This window comes from Orbicella franksi, chromosome 9 (genome assembly GCF_964199315.1).
Source record: "Orbicella franksi chromosome 9, jaOrbFran1.1, whole genome shotgun sequence".
NCBI classification, from domain to species: Eukaryota; Metazoa; Cnidaria; class Anthozoa; order Scleractinia; family Merulinidae; genus Orbicella; species Orbicella franksi.
The window spans coordinates 19946011-19971197 of NC_138153.1; the positions used below are offsets into that span (position 1 = coordinate 19946011).

Here is a 25187-nt window from a genome sequence, read left to right on the forward strand (position 1 = left end):
TAAATTTTAAAACAAATTACCACTTACACTCTAGGTTCTGGGTCATAAAATCTTGAAATGTCTGTTTCTCGCTTGTTGTCATTCTCATTGTTTTTGTTACTGGAGCATGGATGAGGTTTTAAGCCATTTTCTACAGTATCTGCTCCATTTTCATTCAGTCTGCCATTTTGAAGACCTCTGAAAGGACTGTCATGAACTTTATTATTTTCACTGTCATGTCTCTGGCGCTTGATACGATAAGAATCTTTCTCCTGGCTTGGGCTGCGTTTCCTATGTCCTTCTTTAGAATGTCGACTGCTTGTGCTACTTGAACTGAATGATCGTTCACGAGACTTATTCCTACAGTGCATAAATAACACCAAAAACAACAAATTATTAGATTGAGCAACAGCTTTGGAATTTTGGATGGAAAGCTGTTGGGCTGATCTAATCAAGACAAAGCTTCCAGGAAAAGCCCAACAACATCCTACATCCCAAACACTTCAACAGTTGGCGCCTAGCTTTTAGATGTTATGAAATCTGAATATGCATGCATCATCATTGTCAATGTTGATTTCTATGGTTAAACTAAGTTTTACCAAGGATCTTCAAGGTCATTCCCCAGTATTGCATTGCACATCCCTACTGTGCATAATTTCACGCATGATTAGTGCACAGGCATTAAAGAATGGCAGCTTTTTCTTTATGGCTGGACCTCGCCATGGAGGTAAATCATCATTTTCTCACAAACAAGCATGGTGACCTATCTTTTTTTCTGTTGTTTTGAATTGAGTAATAAATTTCTCTGTGTAAAATAAATACGGACCAATTCTCAGTGTAGAACAAAAAACAATCGTCGGAAACGTGAATATAGCAAGCAGTGCTATTATAAGGATTTATTGGGTATAAACAAGGCGCTGTTGCTCCTAAACGAACATGGAGACCCCTCATTTTTATTTCACAATTTAAGTTCCTATAATATAAACAATCAATAGGCAAAGTTTCACAAAAATCTCAGTGCAGGTTCTATTTCAGTGGAATGACCTTAAAAATGCCTTGGCAACACTAAAAATATGACTAGGTAGGCAATATCCAAATAAAACTTATACTCCATTATCCATTACCCATAAGGGTTACTATCATCATGATTTACTGCTTTCTTAATCAAAACATAGGCTCCTACACAAATGATCTGTAGGCTCATCATACAATCTCAGCCCCTCTTCAGGGAAGACTGCATGACCAACCATAAGAACATCTGTGTAGGAGGTTAGCCAAAACAGTGCTAAGGTGATACCTCCGAAATAAAAGTTGTAAAATGATTTTTTTAAACATTCTCCAAATGTCGCCTATCAAGCAAAAAGATTATGTTATGAAAATGCAATAAAAAAGATAGGTCGCCATGCTCGCAAAAAAGATATGATGGACCAATCTTACTCCATTTAAGACTATTACGTTATTTCATTGGTTCATGTTACATTTTATGGTTACTGGAAGCAAAGTTTTAAAAAGAAATAATTGAGAGAAAAAAATGATAGGTAGAAAATCTCGGGCATATGCAACAAGGTAACGTAAAATTTGTGGAAATATTACAAAATCGTAAACGACTTTGAGTTTAAATGTTCCTCTGTCATTGTTTAAAGTGACCCGTGCTGCTTCAACTTCACCAGTGTACTTTGTGACTAGTGTTCACATAAGACCTTGAAAACTGTGCTGCTTACCTGTTAGAATCTGCATCACTTTCATTCTTCACTTTCTTGGGTGTCTCATGTTCCACTGGTCTCACGTCTGATAATTTCCTTTTAGTAATCTTTACCTCAGGGGAAGTGACCACATCCTTGTTGCCATTGGTTTCAGCAGAGGGAGATGAAGCTGAATGTTTGATCAGCTCATTCCCAGGAAGCTTGGGTATTCTCTTCAGAAGTGACAAGTCAATTTTCACAATAAGAGACTCGGGCATGTTGACTTCATCATATGTAACTTCAACATTCTTCCCTAAGATGTCTTTTGTCCTGTTTGGGGATATCAAACTAGATAACACATGAAGTTTCTCACCATTTACATGCTTACTAAGACCATTTGTTCCTGCAGGTTTATTTTTGATGCCTTTCGTTCTCTCACTTTCCTTTGTTCTTGGAAATGGTTTAATGTCTGCCTTAGCAATCTCGTGTCCTGGACTAGTCTCCACACCAACAATGTCAACGATTACGTCCTCATCATCCACTTCACTGGCTGGTTTCACAGCATCATTGCCTGTAACAGAGGTGCCTGAACTTTTAGTTTCTGGTTTCTTTTTTGTCGATTCTTTTGTCACTTTTCCTCCAGCTAACCTGGTTGTTTCACCAGCCTTGTTTGCTTTTTCATCAATACTGCCATTACTAAGTTTGACACTGGCCGGGTTTTTTGATAAGCTGGTATCCGTCTTAGACTTCAAAAGTTTCTTGGGAGAGCTTTCACTATGACTTTTCTCTTGGCCAGAATTCATCTTAGATCCTGTAGTAGATGGTCTCCTCTTTCCTTTCTTGTTATCCTGTGAAACTTGAATCTTAACAGTCTGGTCCTTTTTCCCCAGCTCATTACTAACAAGTTTAGCTGGGTCTGCACTATCATCTGTTTCAGGAGGAAGTTCTAGTTTTGCTGTTAATGACTCAATATCAACTCCATGATCTAGTTCAGGACTGTTGCTAAGGAGACCAGCTGAAAATGGTGCCAGACTTTCTTCCACAGCCATGGGCAAAGGGCTTTTCTTCTCACTTTTAACATGATTACCCAAATGGGAATTAAGGGAGCTCCTATTTGCATTTGCAGCAGGAGCGACCTGATTTCCCCGAACACCATCTTCTCCCACAGTGTTAGCCGCTGATGGACTTGGTTTTGTCTTAGTGGGTGATGTTGAAGACTGATTAAGAGTACTGAATAAGTGATCTAAACCCCAGTTTCTTCCACTTGTATGCTGAAAATATTGACAATATTACAAAGCAACGTTTTTTATGTTTCTCTTTAGTCTTTATCCTTTTAACCTTCTCTTTAGATATATGAATTCTGATATCAAACAGCTGGCACTCAAGGGAACACTTAAAATGGCTTTGGAATCTTGAGGATCTACTGCACTCAAAATAACAAGAAGCTTAAGCAATGATGATGACAACTAATGTATAGGACACGCCTAGTGAAAGATTAGTTCTTATTCACCAACGTTGCTTGAACTAAATATGTAATAACAATGTTCCGTACCACAAAGTAGCCATTGTGGGTCATGTTTTCCAAATGCTTAGAATTTGGTCATTTCACATTTTTCTTTAGCTGAGGAGAGCTATGAAATGTATGACGATTAACAATGCAAGTGCAGAGCTATTATGCTGTCCGTTAACCCTATTGTTAGTGATGTTTTTATTGCTGTTACCACCACGGTCTGCTTAAGCTCTCTACTGTCAACACAGACCTTCTCCTTATTAGTCTCCAATCACTTCATTCCTTGTAAGGAGAGTTTGTTCTACAGTGTAGTATCAAGAAAATTTTACTAGGTGATCATTTCTTAGGTTCCATGGCCTCCAAAGGTCACAAGGAATTGAACTAATTTGTCCTTTTTCGTATTGCTTGCCTTGGCACCTACCTTGGGAGGGGAAGAAGGGACGTGAACAGGAGATTTGGCTGGTTTATTTTTTGTGTTATTGTTTGAATCTGAAGCACTTGAATCACTGTCACTATCACTGCTGTCTGAATCACTATCCTCGCTACTACTTCCACTTGAAGATGTTGAGTGTGAGCGATGACGTGTATCCCTGTTAAAACAATACAGTTTTAGAATGCTGAGGACACAATATGATACACTGCTAATGACTAACAATTTAGTTAAAAACTAGCACCCAGTGCTGGAAATAATTTTTCTTCTTTAACAGGACATGTGTCCTTTCAAATCTTCATTTTGGTCGGACATCTTATCAATTTGACCGGACATTAATTTGCATAATTGATTAGCATAATTAATTAGCATAAGAAAATTTATTAGCATACTGCAAAGACTTTCAATACAAATCGTTCAAAACTGTATTTAAATTTGATTTATTTATCACTTATGATTAACTAGATGACTTTATCTACTAGATGACTGCACCAATCTCTCCTGGTTATCTCCTGATTATATGTTCTTCAAGCAAACCTAGTTTTCTACACAGGGGCCCATCACTAGGAGTGTGCAAATTCCTCAATTATTCCTTTCCCGGTGTTTTCACAGACCGATCTATTTTTAGTTTGAATTTACCACGAATTCAACCCTGCAGCAACCTCAGTGACCAATCACAAGCAGAGACTTCATAATTTCACCGGAAGATTAGGTTGCCATGTTCACCTGAGGCCTCCATTTTTCCCCTTACCGATGCGCGCTCATATAGAGCAGAACTGACCTTTTTTGAGGGCAAAGAAGCCTAAAAATAGACCAGTCTGTAAAAATACTGTGACATAGGCTTAGTATGGGAGGTGCAGGCACCTAATGATGGGCTCCTGACCAAAGTTGACTCTAGGGTACATACATGAAGGGCTAACAGCATATTGCAATCCACGTAATGGATAATAGGGCGATTTCTGAAAAGTACTTTATTCGGCAAGTACAGGAAAGATGAACACTTCTGCTTTATGATATGGCAGAAGCCCATGATGGGGTCCTGGATATGGCTCAAACTGTCAGTGCAGAGTCAAGGGCCCAAAATTTAAAATAATGATTGAGTAGCCATTTGGCAAGTAAGTGATAAAAATCAAGTGGAATTTTATTCAGAAAAGAACTCAATGCATAACATCTGTAAAGAAAAAATTTCCAAGACTTTTTTGGCCGCTATCACAATCGGTATGCATACTTGACATACTCAATGCTCAAGGGTTTGCAATGCATTATAAGGCGATTTCAAACACGATCAGCTGTTTGCAAGTTTTCCGATGTGAGGGAATCCTTTACAGCAAAGCAAAAGGATCATTGCTTTCTTTTCTTATGTTGATTGATATAGAAGCAAAGATCTTTCACTAGATATTTCTGGAAGGTCATAATGACTGAGAAAATAACCGTTATTGTGAACACAGAGAAACATAGTCACCATTTATGGTAGCCTGTGAACGCAGACATATTTTCAGTTGTCGACTAAACCAGAATTTTTGGTCGCCAAAGATGAAATTTTAGCGGCATTGGCAACCGTACCGGTCACAACTTCGAGCCTTTTCAACAATTTATATAACCAAATTTTATGGATGGACAATGGGTGTTGGTGAAATGTTCGGACATCATGTCCGATCAAAATGTGAAATTGGCCGGACATATTCAAAATTTGGTCAGACAATGTCTGATGACTGACTGTTATTTCCAGCCCTGAGCACCTACATTGTGATTTAACAAAACAAGAAAACTCACTTGGTAGTCTTGGACAGTGAACTAGCTTGGTGATCCTTAAAGGGACAAAACAAACTGATGTCAGTAGAGTGTCAACTTTCTTCCTTTTTCAGGATGGTAACAAGTGAATTCAGGAGGATCTGGTTAATATTTCTCCAACAGAAAGTAATGAGGCACACAGGCACCTTTTCCTTCTTACAGTATTCCCTATTTTTTGCAAATATTACACAATAAGTTTCAAAAAGTAATGAAAATGATACTTACATGTTCATCATCACTCTCATCAGTGAGCATCAAGTCATCATCCAGCAGAACCACTCCATTACACGTGTCCTTTTTACCCTCTGTGTCTTCTACTTAGAAGCAAACAGAAAATCCAAAATCAATAACAATGCCCTACACAATTTAAAAGACTTTGTGTAAAAAATGCCAAAATCTTCAGCAAAAAGATAGCCAACAGATAAGCAGTAACAGTAAACATACCGCTAGGTTTCCTCTTAACTGGCAACACCGGTAACACGGAGTTATCCTGGATGTTATTTCTGTGAAATGCAAAGATAGAGTTTCCTCCCTTGATGGGTGTGTGGATTCCCGTGAGAGGTGGTGCAACCTGCTGCATCTCCTGTAGAAATGAGAATTTCAATTAACATTACTATGTCACCCAGTTAAATGAAACAGATGTCTATTGTAAAAGTCAGACAACTGACTTTCCAGCCAAAAGTTATCAATAGCTGCACCTTGAACCAGAAAAAGCCTCTGACTAAATTATTCACCATTTAGCCAGTGAAAGTGACCATGTTTTAGACTTAAGACTGCTCGGTATAAGACAGTGGTTAGGTTTACTACAGCTACAGATCATGCGCATGGTTAAAACAAACACAGCCCTGTTGCTACCATGTGTTCTTAACACTGGAAGATTTATTTGTATTCTAGGAGTCTTAATGAAATTCTCTTGCAAATGTTGCTTCCTTGGTTCATTATCTCTCCAATAGCTCAGAAGACTACGGCCCACCAGGCTACGGGATGTGTAGAATTTTACTGTAGCAATAAAGTGGGCTACTAGGTTTACACAGTTGAACTAAGCTGCATGGCATCCCAAGTCTATCACTGTAGTCTTTACAATGTAGTCCAGTAAATGTGGATTCACCAGTGGCTAATGATTAAGGGTGAGATGACACTCCCTGCTTTGATAGTATACATAGTACGTATCTGTCTGGTAGATGTGGCCAACCCTGCAAAATTGCTGCTGATTACAAGGCTGTGATGTTACCAGTGTTGTAAATGTACATAAACTAGCCAAATTGCCTTTTATTAAGGCTAAGAGATGTTTATCCCTGCTTTAATCAATTAATTTTTTAGCACACTGGTAGATTTTTAAAGCTACTCTAGCCCAGGGCCAGTGGCTATTGATTAAGGCTGAGAGAAGCCTATCACTGTTTTAATCAGTACATAAGTGTGGTAAAGATAAGCTGGTAGATTTTTCATTTTAGCCCAGTGGCTGTCGATTAAGGCTGACAGATGCCTATTCATGTACATTAATGTAGTACACATAGGTCAGTAGATTTTCAACATTTTCAGCTCACAGGCTGTCCATTAAGACTAAGGCCTGGGGCTGTATTACTATTTCAGTCAGTGGTCAATATGGCTGGTTGGCAGATTCACAAAGGTTAAATACACAAGATGGTGAATGATTCAGGCTTAAAAATGTTGGCCTCTTCTTTATTCAGCACATCAGTACAGACATGAGTGGATGGATTCATAAGCTACGTTTCTAATTTGGCAGCTACTGACTAGCCTACACTAAGAGGATAACAAATACTTTACTGAAACTTAAATTTCAGTCAACCCCCACAAAAATTTTAATATGTGTTCTTTAAAACAACAAAAGCAATGTTTCTCCAGATGTCTGAGTTTCTATTACAGAGTAATCAAAGACACAGAAGTCATTAAAATGTAGATTCATGAGGAACTAAACTTCTCAAATTTTTACTTAAAGGTTTATTCAAGGAACGATGAATACAAAATTTTCTGAATCTGAAACATTTGGTGCTACCCAATCAAGTCACCACACTGTGGTTTCTATCTCTGGAACTAAGACGTGTTGCTCCATTTTAAGTCAAATAAAACAAAGTGGGATATATTACCGCAATGATTTTTTCCACGTTGGTTGGTTCATTCACAGGATGATTTTCCTGCTGGGAGGAAAAGCAAAAGAAGAACAATCATTACATAACTAAAGGATAGACATAAATAATATTGCAACACTTACATAGATCACATAAAATGGCTTTGACATGGCAAACCTTGGAAACCTGGCTCTTCCCAATAGGCCACAAAGAGTATAGTGAGGGAAATGTCTCATTAAAAATCAAACAGTACAACATGAATAGATAGGAAGTGCATCTGACAGAATTTAAACAGCAACTTGATCAAGGGAAATTTATAAGTTATATCTCCGACACTGTTATCTCCATCTTAACAGCTGGCTTTTAAGCAATTGCAAATGAACTTTCTTTTCAGTCTATGGTCATTTAAAGGATCATGCAAGGGGAACAATGAATTGCAGAATAACCACTATAAATGACACAAAAATTTCTCAAAATTAAAGGAAAGGATCAGAACAATCTGGACTGGAATAGAAAAAGAAGATTGACAGGCTATCACATTAAAGAATTATGGTTAGGCCTTTTAGTATTCACAAACTCACTTTTCACCTGTCTTGGTACAAAATGAAAAATGAATCATTATTGGTTTACATCCCTGGGTCAACAAAATTTTAATTCCTTCTGAAGTATCTACACAAGGATGGCCTGTCATGAATACATCCTGAGGGCATGAGATGTAATTAAAGAGAGCTTTTCTTGCTTTTACTTTAAAATTTTTAATATGGCAAAAGCATTAGGGTTGTGTCATGAATTTTGTACATAGAGTTTGGATTGAAACAACCAAAACAAACCATTTAAGTGGTTATTTGAAATGTTTTCTGTTTTCTTTGTTGCTTTAGAACATTAACTCTGTGAAAATGTCCTGATGACAATAACAAAAATTTTCTTTCAAATAATTACTCAAAGTTATATTACTTGCCTTAAATGAACGAACAAATCTAATAAAAACCACAGCCACATGAATTTTGTGATAAGAAAAAAGGGAAAAGAAGAAGCATATCTTCCTTTACACATGAATTATGATTAAAATTTCAAAGTTGACAAATTTAGATTTATTCAAGAGCAACAGTAAAATTAAGGTCTAACTGACAAACACAAACCATCAAATTTATGATTAAAGAGAACCCATTAGAGATGAATATGTGACAGCAGTTTAGCATCTCCAGCTTCACTTAACATGATAAGGATATTTCTCACCAAACTCCCCCCTCCCCCCCCCCCTTTCCCTAAAAAATAACACATTGTATATTGTACCAAACAACTAATAACTTCTATTTTTTGCTACCACATAGTGTGATTTGTATTTTAATTTAACAAAAAAGAAAAATCCTTTGTTAAATTGGAACTGAGTATTGTTGCGACACCTGGTGTTGAAAAGCAGATATTCCAAATCAGCTGACTATATTTTAGTGTGATTGTTATGCAAATCACTATACTGGCAAAAACAACATAGAGACATTTTTTTGTCAAAAACAGTGACTTTCTGGTTATTACTGTTAAAAATCTTGGACAGTGAACCCACAAAATAAAGCAGAACTAAATGTATCTGAAATGATCAAGCACACTCGCCTCAAATTTCAATCAACACTACAATTCACCAAAACACATCTGCTTTATGAGGAGGAGAAGATATTCTTTCAAAGACAACCAAAACAAAATTCCAATTTTAATCTAGAATTCAACGTGGTTTAATAAGATGACCACATGCAAATTTCCTCAAGGTGATCACAACTTACTCAAAGTTAACAGCCCTGTTCTTAGGGTAATAACACATCAACAAAATATACAAGGAACAAGCAACAAAAACCATACAAGTTATGAAATGAAAATTGATCAGTCAATGTCTAATCCACATCACCATCACTCAAGTTTCAATCAGTTTAAGAGTTTTCTGTGTGGGTTTCTATCTTAGCAAGAATAATTTATTAGTATTCTATTGTGGCCGCCACCCACACAAAGACTAAACAAAAGAAGATTTACTTAAACAGAAGCTCTTTCATGCTGCAAAGCAATCATTCCAGTAATTAGCAACAATTGGAAATAATGCTTGCCACTTTTCAAAAATTGTAATTTTATATAAATATAATTTAATTGCCAGCAAAACTCAACATAGTATGATGGAAGATGAGCTAAAAAAAGAGGAGCTAAAAAAGGAGCTAAATTAACCCACAGTCTCAGCTTACTTCTTTGAACACTACCATTTAACTAATAGTATAAAAGTCTACAAGGATTGCCTTAAATTGGTTACTAGAATTAAGCGATAATCAAAATACATCTGTTAGTTGATGATTTTTAAGAAGGAAATAGATGTTAAACATCACTTTATAATTATGGACAACAATAGCAACAGTATGTCAATGCATAAAGATTCATGCTTATTGCTTGTTTGTTCCATCTAAAACATCCAACAAATTAAAATGTGCTTCTAATTTACATGTACAGTGAGTTCATACAGTTGCAAAACTATTGTAACTGTGATTCAGAAAAAACCTTTCTAATAACTGGAGTAAGAGAATAAACTTTGTTGAAAAGACTGGTTATTTAGCCGACACTCAAACATCTAAAGCTGTAAAAATAATATATTTTCCACAGAAAACCTGACAAGTGCAATGCTATACTCTCTTGCAAAAACTTAAGCAGTCAAGGTGTAATAGCCATATCCATGTTGCCTTTGCCTCTTTTTCAAAACGGGTCCTTGTGCAAATCTTTTCATATGAAAATGAGTAGGTGCAATACATTTTTTTTTTTTTTTGCCTGAAGGCTTGTTTTGATAACTTGATACAAAGACAACAGACAACTGGGAAATGGCCTATTACATAACTTTGTGTAATTTCTACACAACTACAAGGATAAGAAGCAGAAACAATCACAACACACAAGGAATCTTCTAAAAACAGATTGAATCTAACATAATAATGTTGCAGTGATGTTTCAATCCTCCTAAAAATTCATTTTAAGTTACATTTATAAATCCTTTATTTTCTCTATCCATTTCATGTGTTCAAATGAAACAAATTTGTAACCCTACCTCCACTGAGGATGCAGCAAGATTCCTGAAGACAAAGAGAAAATGTAATTAGATGCAAACGATTTCCTAGGAAACAAACCCCTGGATACACATGCTCATATCCTGTCTGTGCAGCCATTTTTAAACCACTCTCACCCTGCTATAGCCATGTTGAAGATGTGCATAATATACGGCACAGAAATAGGATGTTCAGAGTTTTAACTACTGAGAAATATTCCTTTACAAGGTCAACATGGTTAATCCTGCCAGGAATGAAACTTTACCCTAAACGAAAGATATCCTTCCAACTAATGCTATCAAAATTGTGACAAATTTAACTCATATTATAAAACAAAATTTTTAGTAACAAGTTGGAAAATGTAATAGCAGCTGCCTTGTTCAAGACTCACCATAGATGAGAAGCGACACCTGAAAAGAGGGACACCACCTGTATTCTACATAAGTAGAATTCACTTGTGAATGCTGCACTCTGATTGGCTGATTTACTAATTTCTTACCGTTCAGGCATAGAGAGTTTGGGAGGTTTACTCTTGTTGCTAGAGCTGACTTTAATGGTCTGTTCTTTACAGCTTTTGCCATTCTCTCTTTCGCTGTGGCTTTTGCCTTCCTTTTGTCCTTTAATTTTGACTGCTCCTTTGTCCGTTTCCTTGCCATCACTTTGATGAGATTTAAATGCACCATTAACCACAGTCTTAACCTCAGCCTTTTCCATTTCAGTTGATTTAGATGGAGTAGTATCTTTAAGAGTTGGAGATTTCAAATGTGATAGTGTCTTTTCTGTTTCAACTGCCTTGGATGGAGTAGTTTCGTTTAGACTTGGAGACTTCAAATGTGATAGAGTCTTTTTTGTTTCAGCTGAGTTAGATGGAGTAGTATCTTTAACAGTCGGAGACTTCAAATGTGATAGGGTCTTTTTTGTTTCACCAGACTTGGATGGAGTAGTTTCTTTAAGAGTTGGAGACTTCAAATGTGATGAGGTTGAGTTCTTAGATGAAGCATTAGTGTTGTGTGCCTTGTTGATCACAAGAGGGGATTTTGTAGCTGAATGTCCAGTACCATTTAAAATGCCATCGACTTTCTGATTTTTTAAACTTTTCACTTCTTCTTTGGAAAGTTTGCTGGCAGTTTTTAAACATGCCTGTTTGTTAGGTAATGCAGCCTTAGTTTTCTTTAGTTCACTACAGTTCTTCGAGTCTTTGAACTTTGGATCAAAGATGAACTTCTGGTCACCTTCTACAGGAGTTTGTGGTAGTCTTTGAATGCCTAGCAGATGACTGCCATGTCGAAGAAGAGATGATCCAATAGTGTCAAATTTCCCCAGTGTGGCCTGTTAAAAACAAAACCACATCAGCAAGCATCATTTGAAATATCAATGAGCCACTTCTTGCAAGCATTTCGAAAAGGTGCATGGGATTGTTGTCCTTTGGAAGATAGTGACAAGTTTGTATGTTCTTTATAACAAAATGGCTGGTCAAGATGCTTGAAAGCAGTTTGGCAAAGTTGTGTTCCCAGGCACTCAATAACGAATTTATGCAAATCACCAAAGTGATGCCAACAAGGCTTAGGACATAACAAAGTAAAAGGTTTCATCAGCAGGAAAAACAGCTTGCATATAAATAATACAAATTGGAAAACTTCTTAGTTTTCCCAGAAGTTTCCCAATGCATAAAAATAGAATGAAAGTGCCAAACTGTGTTCCTTGGAGAAAAAGATCTAGATATTCCAAAAAAAAAAAAAATTAACCTAGAATATAAATCAGTCTGCACTCCATATTGCGGTGGCATTTCCTCTAATTTGCCAAGCTCTTAATGAATACCTTGTTATTGGTAAAATAGCGCCATTTGGTGGTAGACGCTTCAAACTAAGAGGTGGTCACCAAGTAACACATCGACAGACATTTCAAGACAACAGTTTGGCCCTGATACTTAGGGGAAGTAAAATATAACATATTGCATTGAGGCAGATAGATGAATAATTTTATTGCTTTGCACTCCCAGACCTTGTATACGTGTTAGAATTGCAATATAAAATATTGTCTTTCAACCAAAAGGGGAAAGGAGAACCAAAAATATCATGTGGGGTCAGTCCAATTTAAGACCTCCTTTAATTCAGGAATCTGAGAGAAGAGATGAATGGCAATTTTGTCTTACCTGAATTTTTTGCTGAAGAGCATCCTCCACTGAAGGCTGAACCTAGAAGTAAAACAAACAATTCAAATGCAATTCTTATTCTCTTATATTGCTTAAAATTAAAGAATGACCCTGAAATGCATAAATGCATTTTGTTTATTCTGGTGTATGGAAATATAATTATTATAAAGTGTATGAAAAAAAAAAGAAAAAAACCAAATTGTACCAGGGGTAATATTGAACCACAACAGGTCTATAACAAAATATTTTCAGAGTTTCTATAAAGTCTTGTGAGTTCTGAAAAACTTTCTCAAAAGTTTCTATGACTCAATATAGACAAGAAAATATTTTTAACTTCTTTTAAGAACTGTGAGAAAAACAAAGGAAAATCACTTGAATAATTTGATTGTGTAAATGTAAATTTTTGTTGCACATACTGTCACAGCTCCATGTAGTACTGTTTGTAATGTCAGCTTTTATTCTGTACTTTTTTACAGGATGGTTTCTTAATAACCTAATTCAGAGCTGCTGGTCACCAATACTCTGTACATGTTACCATAACTGGAGTGAAAATCTCTTTCTATTTACAGTGAAACCTCAATATAACAAAGAACCAAGGGACTAGCATATTAAGGTTGTCCTAGTAATCCTGTAATCAGAAATTTCAACATCCCCAAAAATTCATAGTATTTAAAAAAAAAAAAGAAATCCTCCAAGAATATTTCAGGTTGCTTCTTACACGTAGGAAATTTTTGTTTATTTTTTAGATTATGGTACAAGGATGATCTACATATGTTGTTACTTGCATAATCAGGGCAGCAGCACTAATCATTGCTTTTCACTGTAATGTCTCTGTTCTCTTGTCTCTTATAGTACACCATGTGACAACAAAACCACCTGACAACATTAGAGGATTGCCTGAAAGAAAGATGCAATAACCACAATATCTGACATACCTTTTTGGGTTCTGGAAATAATGGGTGCTCAGCAGAGTTCTAAAATGTAATACAGAAACTAATTAGTATTAAGTTTCCTTCACATAGTAAATAAGTCTGTAAATTTTAGGCCAATGTTTTAAAGTTTGCTAACTGTGGACATTACAAAAATGTGACTTTTTATACGATATGTCAAAGAACATACAGCCAAACAGAATCAACAGTATTACTTGCAACCTTCCCATCATGTGCTGCATGTATGCCACTCTCCCTTAATTAATGTACCTACACAGGCTGTCTTTTTAGTTTTCTTTGAAACAAATGCAACTCTGATAAGAGCAGTTTTAATTGGCAGTAATTTCTTCAAAGCAAACTCAAAACCATTATCCAAACAAGTAGCAACTGGATCAATATCAGAGCCACCAAACTTAGGCAACAGAAATTCTGTTATTCTAACATACATTGCATGAATGTTCTCCACCTTAAAGCTTGTGCATTAAGATCTGACCTCCTGACTACAAGTTTGATAATATTTGTCTCGCTGGTAACCAATGGATATTTCAAGTCAAAACAATCTGTACCGAGTCACTTTTTGGAACTCTTGAGCCTTTATATCCACACAGAATTATCTCAGTACTCAACATTAAATATTTCCCTTAAAATCTACATTTATATTAATGTTGTATGACTGCATAAAGTGATCACATCCCTCTTGAATACATGGATGTTTTATGTTTTGTAAAGAAAAATGTCTCATTTATAATATCATTAAATCAAATACAGTTTTATCTATTTAGAGCTAAGCTGTGATTCTAGTAAGTAATTTGAGCAATCACAACAGATAATTCCAGGTTCAACAGGGGGGCTAATGAAAGTTCGACTCTTGATAACGGAAACTTTACAAGTCAGGAATTGACTTCATAGTCTTGGAATTCTCTACTGGAACCATTACAAGGTGCATACAAGATTAAATTTGGTAGACATTGTAAATGTAAATTGAAATGTTTCAAGTTTAAAGTTTAAAAAAATGATCCTGCATTTGCTGAACGTGATATTTCTCAGGGAGCTTTACAATACTTAGATTGGTTATTAACAATATTGTGGTCTACCACACAAAGATAATGACACAGATCAACCAATATTGCCAATATGACCTCTTGAACAAAAGAAAAATATAAATAATGACCATCAGTATCACAACAGATCAAAAGAAGGTCAAACATTTATTAGTTGTTGTTGCCTAAGCAAGAGAAGCCACTTGTCATCTGTCCACAAGCTCAGAGGCCTGGCTTGGTCATCAAAAAAAAAATATGTAACTAATTTTCCAGACCTGTGCTAACATGTATTAACATACCAAGTATCAACACAAACTGTAAACCCCCAATGTAGCATTACACTTCTGCAAATAATATAATGGTAAATTGAAGACAATATTGATCTGCAAGTCAATGGTTTTCATTATTCTCACGGTCAAGACAAAGCCATGATGACTTAACGAGAAATTAGATGCTGAGACTATCGAAACTAAAAGAATGAAATGATTACACTCACAGAGGCCTGCCTTGATAGTTTTGCTCTTCGTCGTCGTTCCTCTTCTCTCTCTCGCTCATGAATTGCTAATCTGAATTGAAAAGACACACACATGTTTAGTTGGTCACAGGCACTCACATAAAAAAGTGGATTATTTCTTTGATGAGTATAACTGTAAATGTGGCTAAATATGATTTAGGCAAAGTTAGACTCAAACCAATGCAGTCAGCGGTTTCTCCCTTCACAGTACATGACCTGCCGCCAAGCCCTCTGGAGACTTGCAGGGCTTTGTGTCTCACTGCATTACACGTGCAGTGCTGCTAGCTGATTGTTGCGGATCATTTGCTCTGTGTTTTAGCGAATTTTTGTGGATTCCCACCCCTTTCCCCTCCCTCCCTCTCGGTTGCTGGCCTCTAGGTAAGTATGGGTCAGGTAAGTTGTTTCCACTGATTCATTCAGTGTGACGGTGCCAGTTAGCAGCCACTTCTGGGGGTGGTTCCCGCTTCCAGGGTTGCCATGGATACCTCCCCTTCCGCTTATTGCTTCTGCTCCCCACTAACCTTACAGGCACCAGTTCCCAAGCTCATCTATTTGTGATGAGTATAATGAGTATAACTGTAAACTATTATAACATAAAACAAGTTAGCATAACATTGTAGATCCAGACCATAAAATTAAGAGGTTTTTGGACCAAAGGTATAGCTACATATCCTGGCCCCAGTAATTTAAGGGATATCATTATATGGCTAGCGTCACGAGCGGGCAAGATGAATCAAATCCTGCGTTGTGATTGGCTACCCGAGCAGGCAAGATGGAGCTATCTTGCCTGCTCGGGACTACCCACCGTGTCCCACAAGAAAAATTTCCCTGAAAGCCATATAATAAATCCTTTATTGACCAAGCTTGTTCGGTCAAGATGGCTGGTTATTGGCCTCATTCTTTTTTTGTGAGTTTATGGACCTTGACTACGTCTCGCTCCATAAACACGCAAAAAAGAACTTGGCCAATATCCAGCCATCTTGACCTCACACTTGGTCAATAACCCATACACCCTGTATGCAATTATCATCATCTAACATAGTAGTCATTATTAAAAAAAAAATGGTCTCATGTGGACAGGAAATCTTTACTATCTGTTACTCGTAAATAGCAGATTCCCTGACATACAACTGCACACCAGTTTGCCATGTTATACAGGTAAAGCACTACAGAAGATTTGTCCAACAAGATCATGTGTGCACTGCACAACTGCAGATCATCTGGTTATAAGAACACAAATTATTGACAGTTACAAAACAATTATCCCTAACAAATCTTGGAGAATATTGCCCAATGTTTGCCTGTCAATCTTGCTACATTTAGGTAAATGTAGGTATATGCAATAATGCACACCATTTTGTAGAATAGTATTGCTAAATATTGATTATCAACAATCAACACAACTGTGATAAATTTTTTAAGTGTAGGCAGTATATATTATCATTGGAGTTTCACATTTTACTTCAGAATATATTTATCTAAACTCCAAGACCAAGATACATTTTTTCAGCATGTACGTACATTTTTGTAGCTCCAGTTATACTAATTCTTTCCTTTCATTGCAATGGACTTAGTGTCCACATAATGATACATCTTGTAGGTATAATTGCTTAAGAGATTGTAAGTTTAGCATATTTTAAACAAAAGCACCAAAATCAAGGTTCTCATATTAACCTACATGTAATAAAAAGAAAATACTGCTGTCAAGATTTTTTTTCTATGTATTGTCATGCGTACTTCACACTTCAAAGTTAAGTTTTTACAACTGCTGAAGCTAGTCAGCACAAGTCAAACAACAGAGATTTCTTCCCAAAATGGAATTAAAAATAAAAGTAGGCCTTTCTTTTTTCAAACTGGCATTAATGTCTATTTTGTTTTAAGTTCTTTTTTTGCCATAGAGGGGATTCTTTAATTACTGCTTTTACATCACAAGATAATCTCCCAACTAATGACAAACTTGCCAGTGTTTGTAACACAAATCACATGTCACATGTCTGGGGCACATGATCAAAATAATGTTTTTCAAGTCAAATAAAACAAAACAGTGATATCTAACTTTCATATAATAAAACTTACAATTCAAGTGTCTAACTATAACAAATTAAATAGTAAATCAACAGGGATTTCCCAAGCTACAACGAGCACAAAGTATTTAAAGCAAAACTCAAAGCCTTTTGTACTTGTAAAAGCATTTCCATAACATTCCTAGCCATGCCTAGGAAATTCTTAAACACACTACAATTATTCATCAAGTGGCCACTATTTACTTTCTTTAAAAAAATGTCAAGCAGTGAGAGAATATTTTTTACAACTAGAACTTGTAAAAGTTATTTTTATAAAATGCTTTACAGAGTTATTTCACTATTACATTCAAGCTGTTTGCTATTATTAACTGTAGATTATTTCAACAACAATGATTGGGTATGGGTGAATCATGCCACATACTGCTGAAGGAAAAAAAAGTTTGAGAGTCAGACACAAGATCAGCATACGTTTGTTACCAATGGAAATTAAATTTTATCCTGTTACTCAACAGGATCACGGACTGCAAAAAATTCACCAATTTTGTACTGGAAACCAGATCTCTCGTATCTTAGTTCATACATTTCTCTCTGGCCAAACCATCTCCTTAGATACCACAAACTACATTAAACACAGACCTAATAACCATGTATAGCAAACATTTGACGAAAGCCTGTCAATGTTTGCATTGCCTTTTGACAGAAAATACTTGCAAAGCAGTGTTAATGCTGTGGTTTGTATTGGCTCATAATGGGTTCGATTCAACAGTCAGCTGGTCAAAGACGCGATCACAAGTTCGTAACATTTGCTAGGAACTGGTGTCAAAGATAACACAGAGATTTCCCAATCCGAGTTGCACTAAACGTGTGGTATACACATGTAGCGAAGGTTGCCCCAAGAAATCATTATAGCGTATAACATTAGACATAGCATTACCGTCGAGTGTCTGAGATGTCCAGTGCAGAAATCTAAACAGCAGGCCCTTGATACAAAACTGAAAGCCCACTTGGGAAAAATAATTCGAATGCAGGTACAGATGTTGATTTCAAGTAACGCCAAATTTCCGATGAAATGCGGTTTCGGTATACTGCTACAAAAGAAAAGATTGCCATTCCCAAAACTCAGGAAGTTAAAATAATTGTTTATGAACCAATTCTCGGTAATAATAATCTTTACATTTCCTGCCAACGAACGCAATAAACAAAAAAACCTTCCAGACTTTCAAATTGTGCATAAATAGACTATTTCGGAAACAGATCTGTTCTAAAAATTTACTAGCAATATTTGGCGGAAGCTGGTCCGTCTGATGCTTGAAAGCCATCTGTCTGAAGTTTTTCCCCACGAAATTACACAACAAACGCGTACATACAAAACGTGCCCATTGAAATGGGATGAAATTCTTAATTTACTAAAAAAGGAATTAAATCTATTCTTGTCAATTCTCAGAGGGCAGAGTGACTAGCATCACATCATCCAGATATTATACCAAGAACCGTTTCACCTTATGCAGTCATCGAAGAAAAGGAAACAAAATTAACACCAGGCGAAAGACGAAAAGTTTGAATGTACTTGATCATAAACAAATTTATCGCCGACGTGCCAACAGTCCACAATAATGGAACACTCGTTATTAAACTCGACGGCGTTGCAATAAAAGAAAGTGAATTTTCCCGAAATGTGAACTTGGTTTCTTTAAGTTTTGTAAGACCAAGTCTTACGATTTCATAAACACGCAGAAAATCTTCTCTTCCCTTTCCATAACCGAGGATATGAAATATCAGACGATAAAATGAAGTGCAACGAGTATGTGTCGAATGATATTAGACTCAAAGAATAATTGCTTCAGATCGCGAGCAAAAAGCCACAAACAAAAGATGTTAACTCTTAAATCATGAGCAATACCACGATCAGCCCTTATTGTTTAGAATAGAACATATCAGTTTAACGACTTTCGGGAATTATTTCAACGACGTGACGTATGAAACGTTCAGAATTTACGACAATCCTCGATAGAATTCGAAACCGTAAAATGACTCCGTGATCTTCGTACGAAGGTAACTTGGCTTGCTAAACTGTTCCGCTGGGTATAACTCGGTAACAACAAAGTGCAAGAAATATAAGAAATGGGTACGGAAGTTCACTCTCCCTCGCATAGATTCTGAGGGGGCGGCAAAATGAACACGGAATTAAATCGTAAACTTTCTATAGCAAGATCACCGAAATTTTGCCCCTTACCTAAGTTACGTTATAAAACAGGGATTACTCAGACAACGGGCGTTTTCTCCCGACAAAATTATCATAAGTTTGCCGACAACATTGTCTATACACTACCATACAAGCCTGTTCAACGCGCCATGTTGACGAGAACTATGTTCTAACGCATACGAAATAAAAGCTCCAAATCTTTTTAAAGCACTTACCCCGACGACATTCCCCCAGTGTGAAAATTTGTACTTCTCAGGCTAGTACTGGTCTGACTTCGACTCATAGCACAAAAAATCCCCGTGGAAGTTGAGAGAAGACGAGCAATGCAGTGCCCAATATATCAGAAGATTTCGCCGCTCTACGAAAGAACATCAACACAGTGTAGTGTGCTGTTCGACAACCGAAGGTAAACTCCGCGCCACAAAACAAGGTTAACGCCAGTTAAGAAAGAGGTGATTCCTCAGACAATTCGAGAGGAAGTCAGCGCCTTTGAAGCCTTGCTTTCTGTGCCTACATATTCGATACCCTGCTAAACAAAACCAGTTCAGAATTTGAAGTCCTTCATCCGCTAAAAATCTGGAGATTTCGGGCAGCTGTGTGACGCACAATTCACACCCCACGTGACGAAAACGACCTTTTCATTGGTCGAGCACCTGCCAATCAACCAGCCATGAGAGATACAACCGGAAATGGGGCTTCCCTCATTCGACGCGAAAAACACAAGCACCGGATGTCAAAAGAAAGTTACTATTGAAGGTAAGAAAAATTCTTACGACGTTGTGAAACCTATTCTATTCATAATAAGTGACAGAATATCATCAGCCTTTTTTGACGTATATTCTTACTCTTTTCTTCACGCGGCACGAGATCAAAATGTTACAAAAGCTGCAAAGAATGAAGAAATAAAACTCGTTTTGGACTGACAGACTTATATGTCTTTATTGGACATAATTCATTCAAATTATGAGCAGAACCTCTATTATTTCCTACAATAGCTCATTACGTTTAGCAGATCGACTTTGAAGAGTGGAATACTCTCCAAATCATCGAATATGTGAGAGCTATACTTCCCTTGGAATGGATTACGCAACAACACCCACCCTATCGCTAACTGAATTGCTATTTACTATCTCTCTCTCTGCACCATTATAATGTGTAATACTCACTTTCATACTGCATATATGTTTTTTCTAAATAAAAATGAAAAACGGAGACGTAATCCTGTCTAATATTTACAAAAACTAAAATGCGCGTGACGACCTGGTTAATAGAAAGTAAGAAGAGCCTTACCTAAACTAAACTACTAAGCAGGCGACAGTAATGTATTTTTATCTTCGCTTAAGACTGTTTAATTTTCAATATTGAACTTTGGAGTGGTCACTAAGTCATAAATTTGGCACCATTATGGCATATTTGGCATAATAAGAGCGTGTAAGATAGTATTATGCATTTTATTGTAGATGCAAGTGTCAAAAGTACACAAAACTAAAACGCGCTCTCCGACATTGTGCAATTACTGTCTGGAAACATGGTGGTCTACGTATAGCCGTACTCACAACTCGCCCTCCTCCTCCCTCCCCCTCCCCCCCCCCTCCCCCCTCTTCCCACTTCCCACTTCAGTCCCCGTAGAGGAAAAACGGATGTTCCCTTCATCCCGTTTCTGTAGTAATTTGCTCCTTGGTCGACCTCGCCAAGCAAAACAATTTAGGCTCCAAGTTCCTTAGCTTTCTCTTTCTTTGAAGTTCAGCTAAGTCAACCCGAAAAGAAATACTCGAGCGAAATAGATTTAACGAACTTCGCAGACCTTCAGTAAAAAGTAGTCACAGCACAAATGGCTGCCATGTTTGCAAACTGAGAAGCGAAACCAGTAACTAAAACTGCAGGCAGAACACAAGCTCGGGGCAGGGACGAAACATGACAAAATATGAGGGTGTAAAACGTTTCCAGACTTTGCATTTGTATCCCAAAAATGTTATTTGTCTTGCAAAGTCAGCACAGGCTCTCGGCCATCAAGTACCGCGTACGTTAAAACGTCGATGCAGTTGTTTCGTGGTCAGTTTCCTCTACCTCTCGGGACGCTATCAGCTGACATGTTCAGTCTCAGTCAAGGTGTAGCTTCTCCCTATCAGTCTATTTTGTTTCCACTGTCTCAAAGCATTTGTCCTGTGATCTCCCACACTCTGGTGTTACTGATAGTATTTGGCCAATAGATACAAAGGATTCTCAGGATTCTGCGCAATTTAACGTCTGTCGATGAAAGTCCATATATAGCTTTGAAATGAACGTCTCCATCTTTGTCTAAGTCTGGGACTCCATGGAGCATGCAGTACAGACATTTTAAAGCTAAATATTCTCGTTTTGTGACTTTTGTGATCACTTTCGATCTTTCAATATATTGCATGGCAACCATTCCTCCTGTGTTAGTTACGCGAGTGGTGTTACACTCGTTAGATTTATTTGTTGTTCATATGATCTTTGTGTTACATTATTGCGTAACATTGATGAGAAGTCTCAGTTTAGGTGAAATGGCTTCAATTTTTTTAATTCGTGACTGGGATTGCTGGTATAAAAGTTGGTGTTGTGTAAGAGCACAGTCCTCATTAACTATACCTAAAAAGATAAAAGACAATAAAATGTCTGAGGTCTTCTCAGGGGAGACCCTTGATCCCTTCAAAAATTTCGCATTTTCTCCCTTGTTCCCAAATAATTTAATTCTATAGTTACTTAATTTTTTTTTCGCAAAATTTAAAGTTCCCGTTTAGAGGAAAGTTATCCCTAGTTCCCTCAAGTTAATCAAAAAATATCCCTTGTGCCTCTGACGTAAGTGATCATATCCAGGGATACCCTGTTCAGCCGCCTATTAAACATTTCTGGACATGTAAAACACTGCTGACATTTTTAACATGGAAAGCAGTCAATATCTTCAATTGCTACACATCAGGGAAGTGATAAGCTTTTGTGCACAGCCGGAAACTCATTTGTTAAAAGAAAACTTCCTTGACGCACAACTAGATACACCTGACCTAAAGTGTAACCCTCAACTCACTACATACTGTGTCACCCAGAGCCTGTAACCGCCTATATCAACACCGAGAGAATACTACATAAGCTTTACTTATCTTTCTGGTTTTTGTTTAGCGATCTTACACTTTTTCTAGCAAGTCCAGTTCTTCACCGAGTTTATAATACCTCTGAGAAACTGAACGGTCTTCAACAGCTAGTTAACAAATTGTTGTCTTTAGTACCGTTTTCTGGTCGCGCTCATAACAGCCGGAGCCGGGGTGCAAACAATCGACTTAATCGGCTTTTTCAGAGCTTTGCCTTCAGTTCTTGCAGCTGATTTACAAGGTCTGAGGGAATGTGATGGAGAAGTGTCAGTGTGCTTGCTTCAAGACCGAGCCTCTGCAGTTGAACAGAAAAGAAATTAAAGTAAACTGCGATGTGTATAGCAATGTTAATTAAGGGCTGATTACAGCGACAGCGGTGGTAGTATAAAAGGAGCATAAGTTAAAGTAAAGCTTTCAGTGTAAACTTCAGTTATATACATACCCACCAGGCGATCAAAAGACTGTGTAACGCTTGAATTATTTGCGGTCGGAACGTTCGGCACAACCTTACAATATGGCACGTATTCAAAACAAATTTTAACGGTACGTGCCTAGATACGTTTTTGACCGAGGTCCAAAGAAAAACCACTTTGAAATCCGATCCGCTGATAGATCTTGATAGTATGAAGCAATCTGATAGTCCCATTTGCGACCAACTGTCGTCCAACTGATTCGTCTTGAAACCTTTTTCAACGGAGATCAAACCCGTCTTGGTGGGCCAATAAATAAGTCGTTACGAGTTTAAAGTAGTCATCGTGTGTCGAGAACTCTATTCAGTCCTGAATAATCATGAACATTGAAACCCTGAAAACAAAGTTCTTTCGAGAAAGATTACCCGTTCCGCCTGACCGAAGTTCTTTCATGTCACGTTTTACTGAGTTGTATAGATAACACTCCCGGAGTAAAATTAAAATCAGTGAAGAACACAATCGAGTGAACATGGTTTGAATCTTGTTATCCTTCAAGAAGACAACAGAGAAGTCGAAGAGTTAGATCGAGGGGACTGGGAAAAACTTTTGAAGAAACACCCATCAAACGTGAGGTCTTTGGCAAAAAAAAAGGAAAGAAAGACATGAAAACGCTTCAACGAGGTTAAAGTTGCTTTGTTTTGTGAAATTGTATGCAAGTTTTAGTCAGAACTGCAGGAAGAAGCCAAGAATTATTTCAACAACTCAATACTACCATGGTATGGGAGCATCTGTTGTACTGAGGACCTCTTCGTATGAGCCCGGTAACCGGGCTGGCTCGGTTATCGGGTCGAATTTTGTTGTCGGTTCATATGGGAAATTTCAGCCCAGTCTACCGGGATAAAATCCAAGAAACACAACCAAAATGGTGGAACATAAACTTGTATCGTTCGCGGCTGTCGCAGCTTTGTGGACCCTTGCAACTTTACTACTAAAGCTAATTCGCCTACTCCTAAAGTGGAAATACATACAAGGCAAAAATTATCCCATTTTGGCCGCTATGTTGCGAAAGCGAAGCTATTTCGTCTAAAAAGTTGTGTCCCGGTTACCCGCGGCCGGGCTGGAGTGTTCATATGGGAAAATTTTCATCTCGGTTACCGAGATCTCGGTCGCAAAAACCCGAGATCTCGGTAACCGGGCCAGCCTGGCTTCTCATATGAACACATCGAAGTTTTCACGAAGGAAAGAGAAGCGAGGCGAGATCTCGGAAACCGAGCCAGCCCGGTTGCCCGGGCTCATATGAAGAGGCCCTGAATCGATTTGATGAGTTTGCGATACTTAAAGAAATGCCTTCGTGCATAATCGACCATGACTAACACAGTGGTAACACTGGTGACAATCGACATGACGAGACTCATTAGGAAGTGGCTGTGACGACTAACAATTGATGAAGAATTTAAAAATAAAACTTTAAAAACGTGTTGCCAACCTTTGCAATGATTTTCCCTTGGTTAAATTTCTTATTTCCATCCTGCCTGTATAAGATGTTGGTTGAACGCCAGTTTTACTGATAAGCTCAGCGCTAAATCTTGCTCTGCATAGTATCACTTAGACTTACTTTATATTATAGTAAATTTTCAAAGTTAAATTAATGCTACCAAAGACGTTGATGTCAAAGAAATTGAACTCAAATTTACTTACTGCAGGCAGATGCTACATGCACGGATTTCTATGATCTGCTATGAGGTACGTCCGAGTTTGGTGACAGCCAGTGTTTTATATGACCCATAGTGAATAGAAAACCCATGGTATGGAGGTTATCCCGTGCGGGCAAAAATGAACTTAACTCTTCTTCCCACAAACGAGTCACAAAAGTGGATTCTTCTTTAATTTAGTCCGCTGAAAATATTTTTTAGTTCCGCTTGTAAATGAGTTATAGATTTTCTTAACGGCCTCTTACGTATATCTTTGAATTACGAATGAGTTCACTCAAGAGATCAGTTCACTTTCATATATAACGACCAGTGTAAATTCCTCGTTGCTAGAGCTTTCGCACGATTACTTTTTTATTAGGTGACCTGGAAAATTATGAAAGCATGGGCATTGATTTTCGCTACAGTGCAAATTAAAAAAAAAAATGATAGGTTTTGTCGCTCTCAGCACTGTGTTTCTTAATTTATTTAGTTATCGTTATTAATTTATATAGTCATCGCCCTATTCTCGTTTTTACTAAGTCAGTCAGTCTCTCAGTCACTCAGTCAGACAGT

General features: G+C 37.3%; 1 protein-coding gene across 4 annotated transcripts in view; it reads right to left on the minus strand.

The window, feature by feature from the left end:
• The window catches only part of LOC145497853 (uncharacterized), a 33842-nt gene extending 10750 nt beyond the window's left edge, over nucleotides 1-23092 (minus strand). Inside the window, exons 1-14 of one of the 4 annotated variants that reach the window (XM_081477715.1) lie at nucleotides 22960-23092; nucleotides 22652-22808; nucleotides 15162-15231; nucleotides 13632-13670; nucleotides 12697-12738; nucleotides 11044-11873; nucleotides 10547-10571; nucleotides 7498-7548; nucleotides 5837-5975; nucleotides 5618-5706; nucleotides 5375-5409; nucleotides 3593-3761; nucleotides 1701-2932; nucleotides 28-339 (exon numbers count right to left, since the gene is read on the minus strand). In XM_081477715.1, the coding sequence (XP_081333841.1) occupies nucleotides 28-339; nucleotides 1701-2932; nucleotides 3593-3761; nucleotides 5375-5409; nucleotides 5618-5706; nucleotides 5837-5975; nucleotides 7498-7548; nucleotides 10547-10571; nucleotides 11044-11873; nucleotides 12697-12738; nucleotides 13632-13670; nucleotides 15162-15231; nucleotides 22652-22671 (3053 nt within the window). In that variant the 5' untranslated portion in view covers nucleotides 22672-22808; nucleotides 22960-23092. Of the gene's footprint in view, nucleotides 1-27; nucleotides 340-1700; nucleotides 2933-3592; nucleotides 3762-5374; nucleotides 5410-5617; nucleotides 5707-5836; nucleotides 5976-7497; nucleotides 7549-10546; nucleotides 10572-11043; nucleotides 11874-12696; nucleotides 12739-13631; nucleotides 13671-15161; nucleotides 15232-19621; nucleotides 20988-22651; nucleotides 22809-22955 lie in introns of those variants that run through there. The other 3 variants (XM_081477714.1, XM_081477713.1, XM_081477712.1) reach the window with 3 other exon arrangements.
• Nucleotides 23093-25187: the final 2095 nt, after the last annotated feature.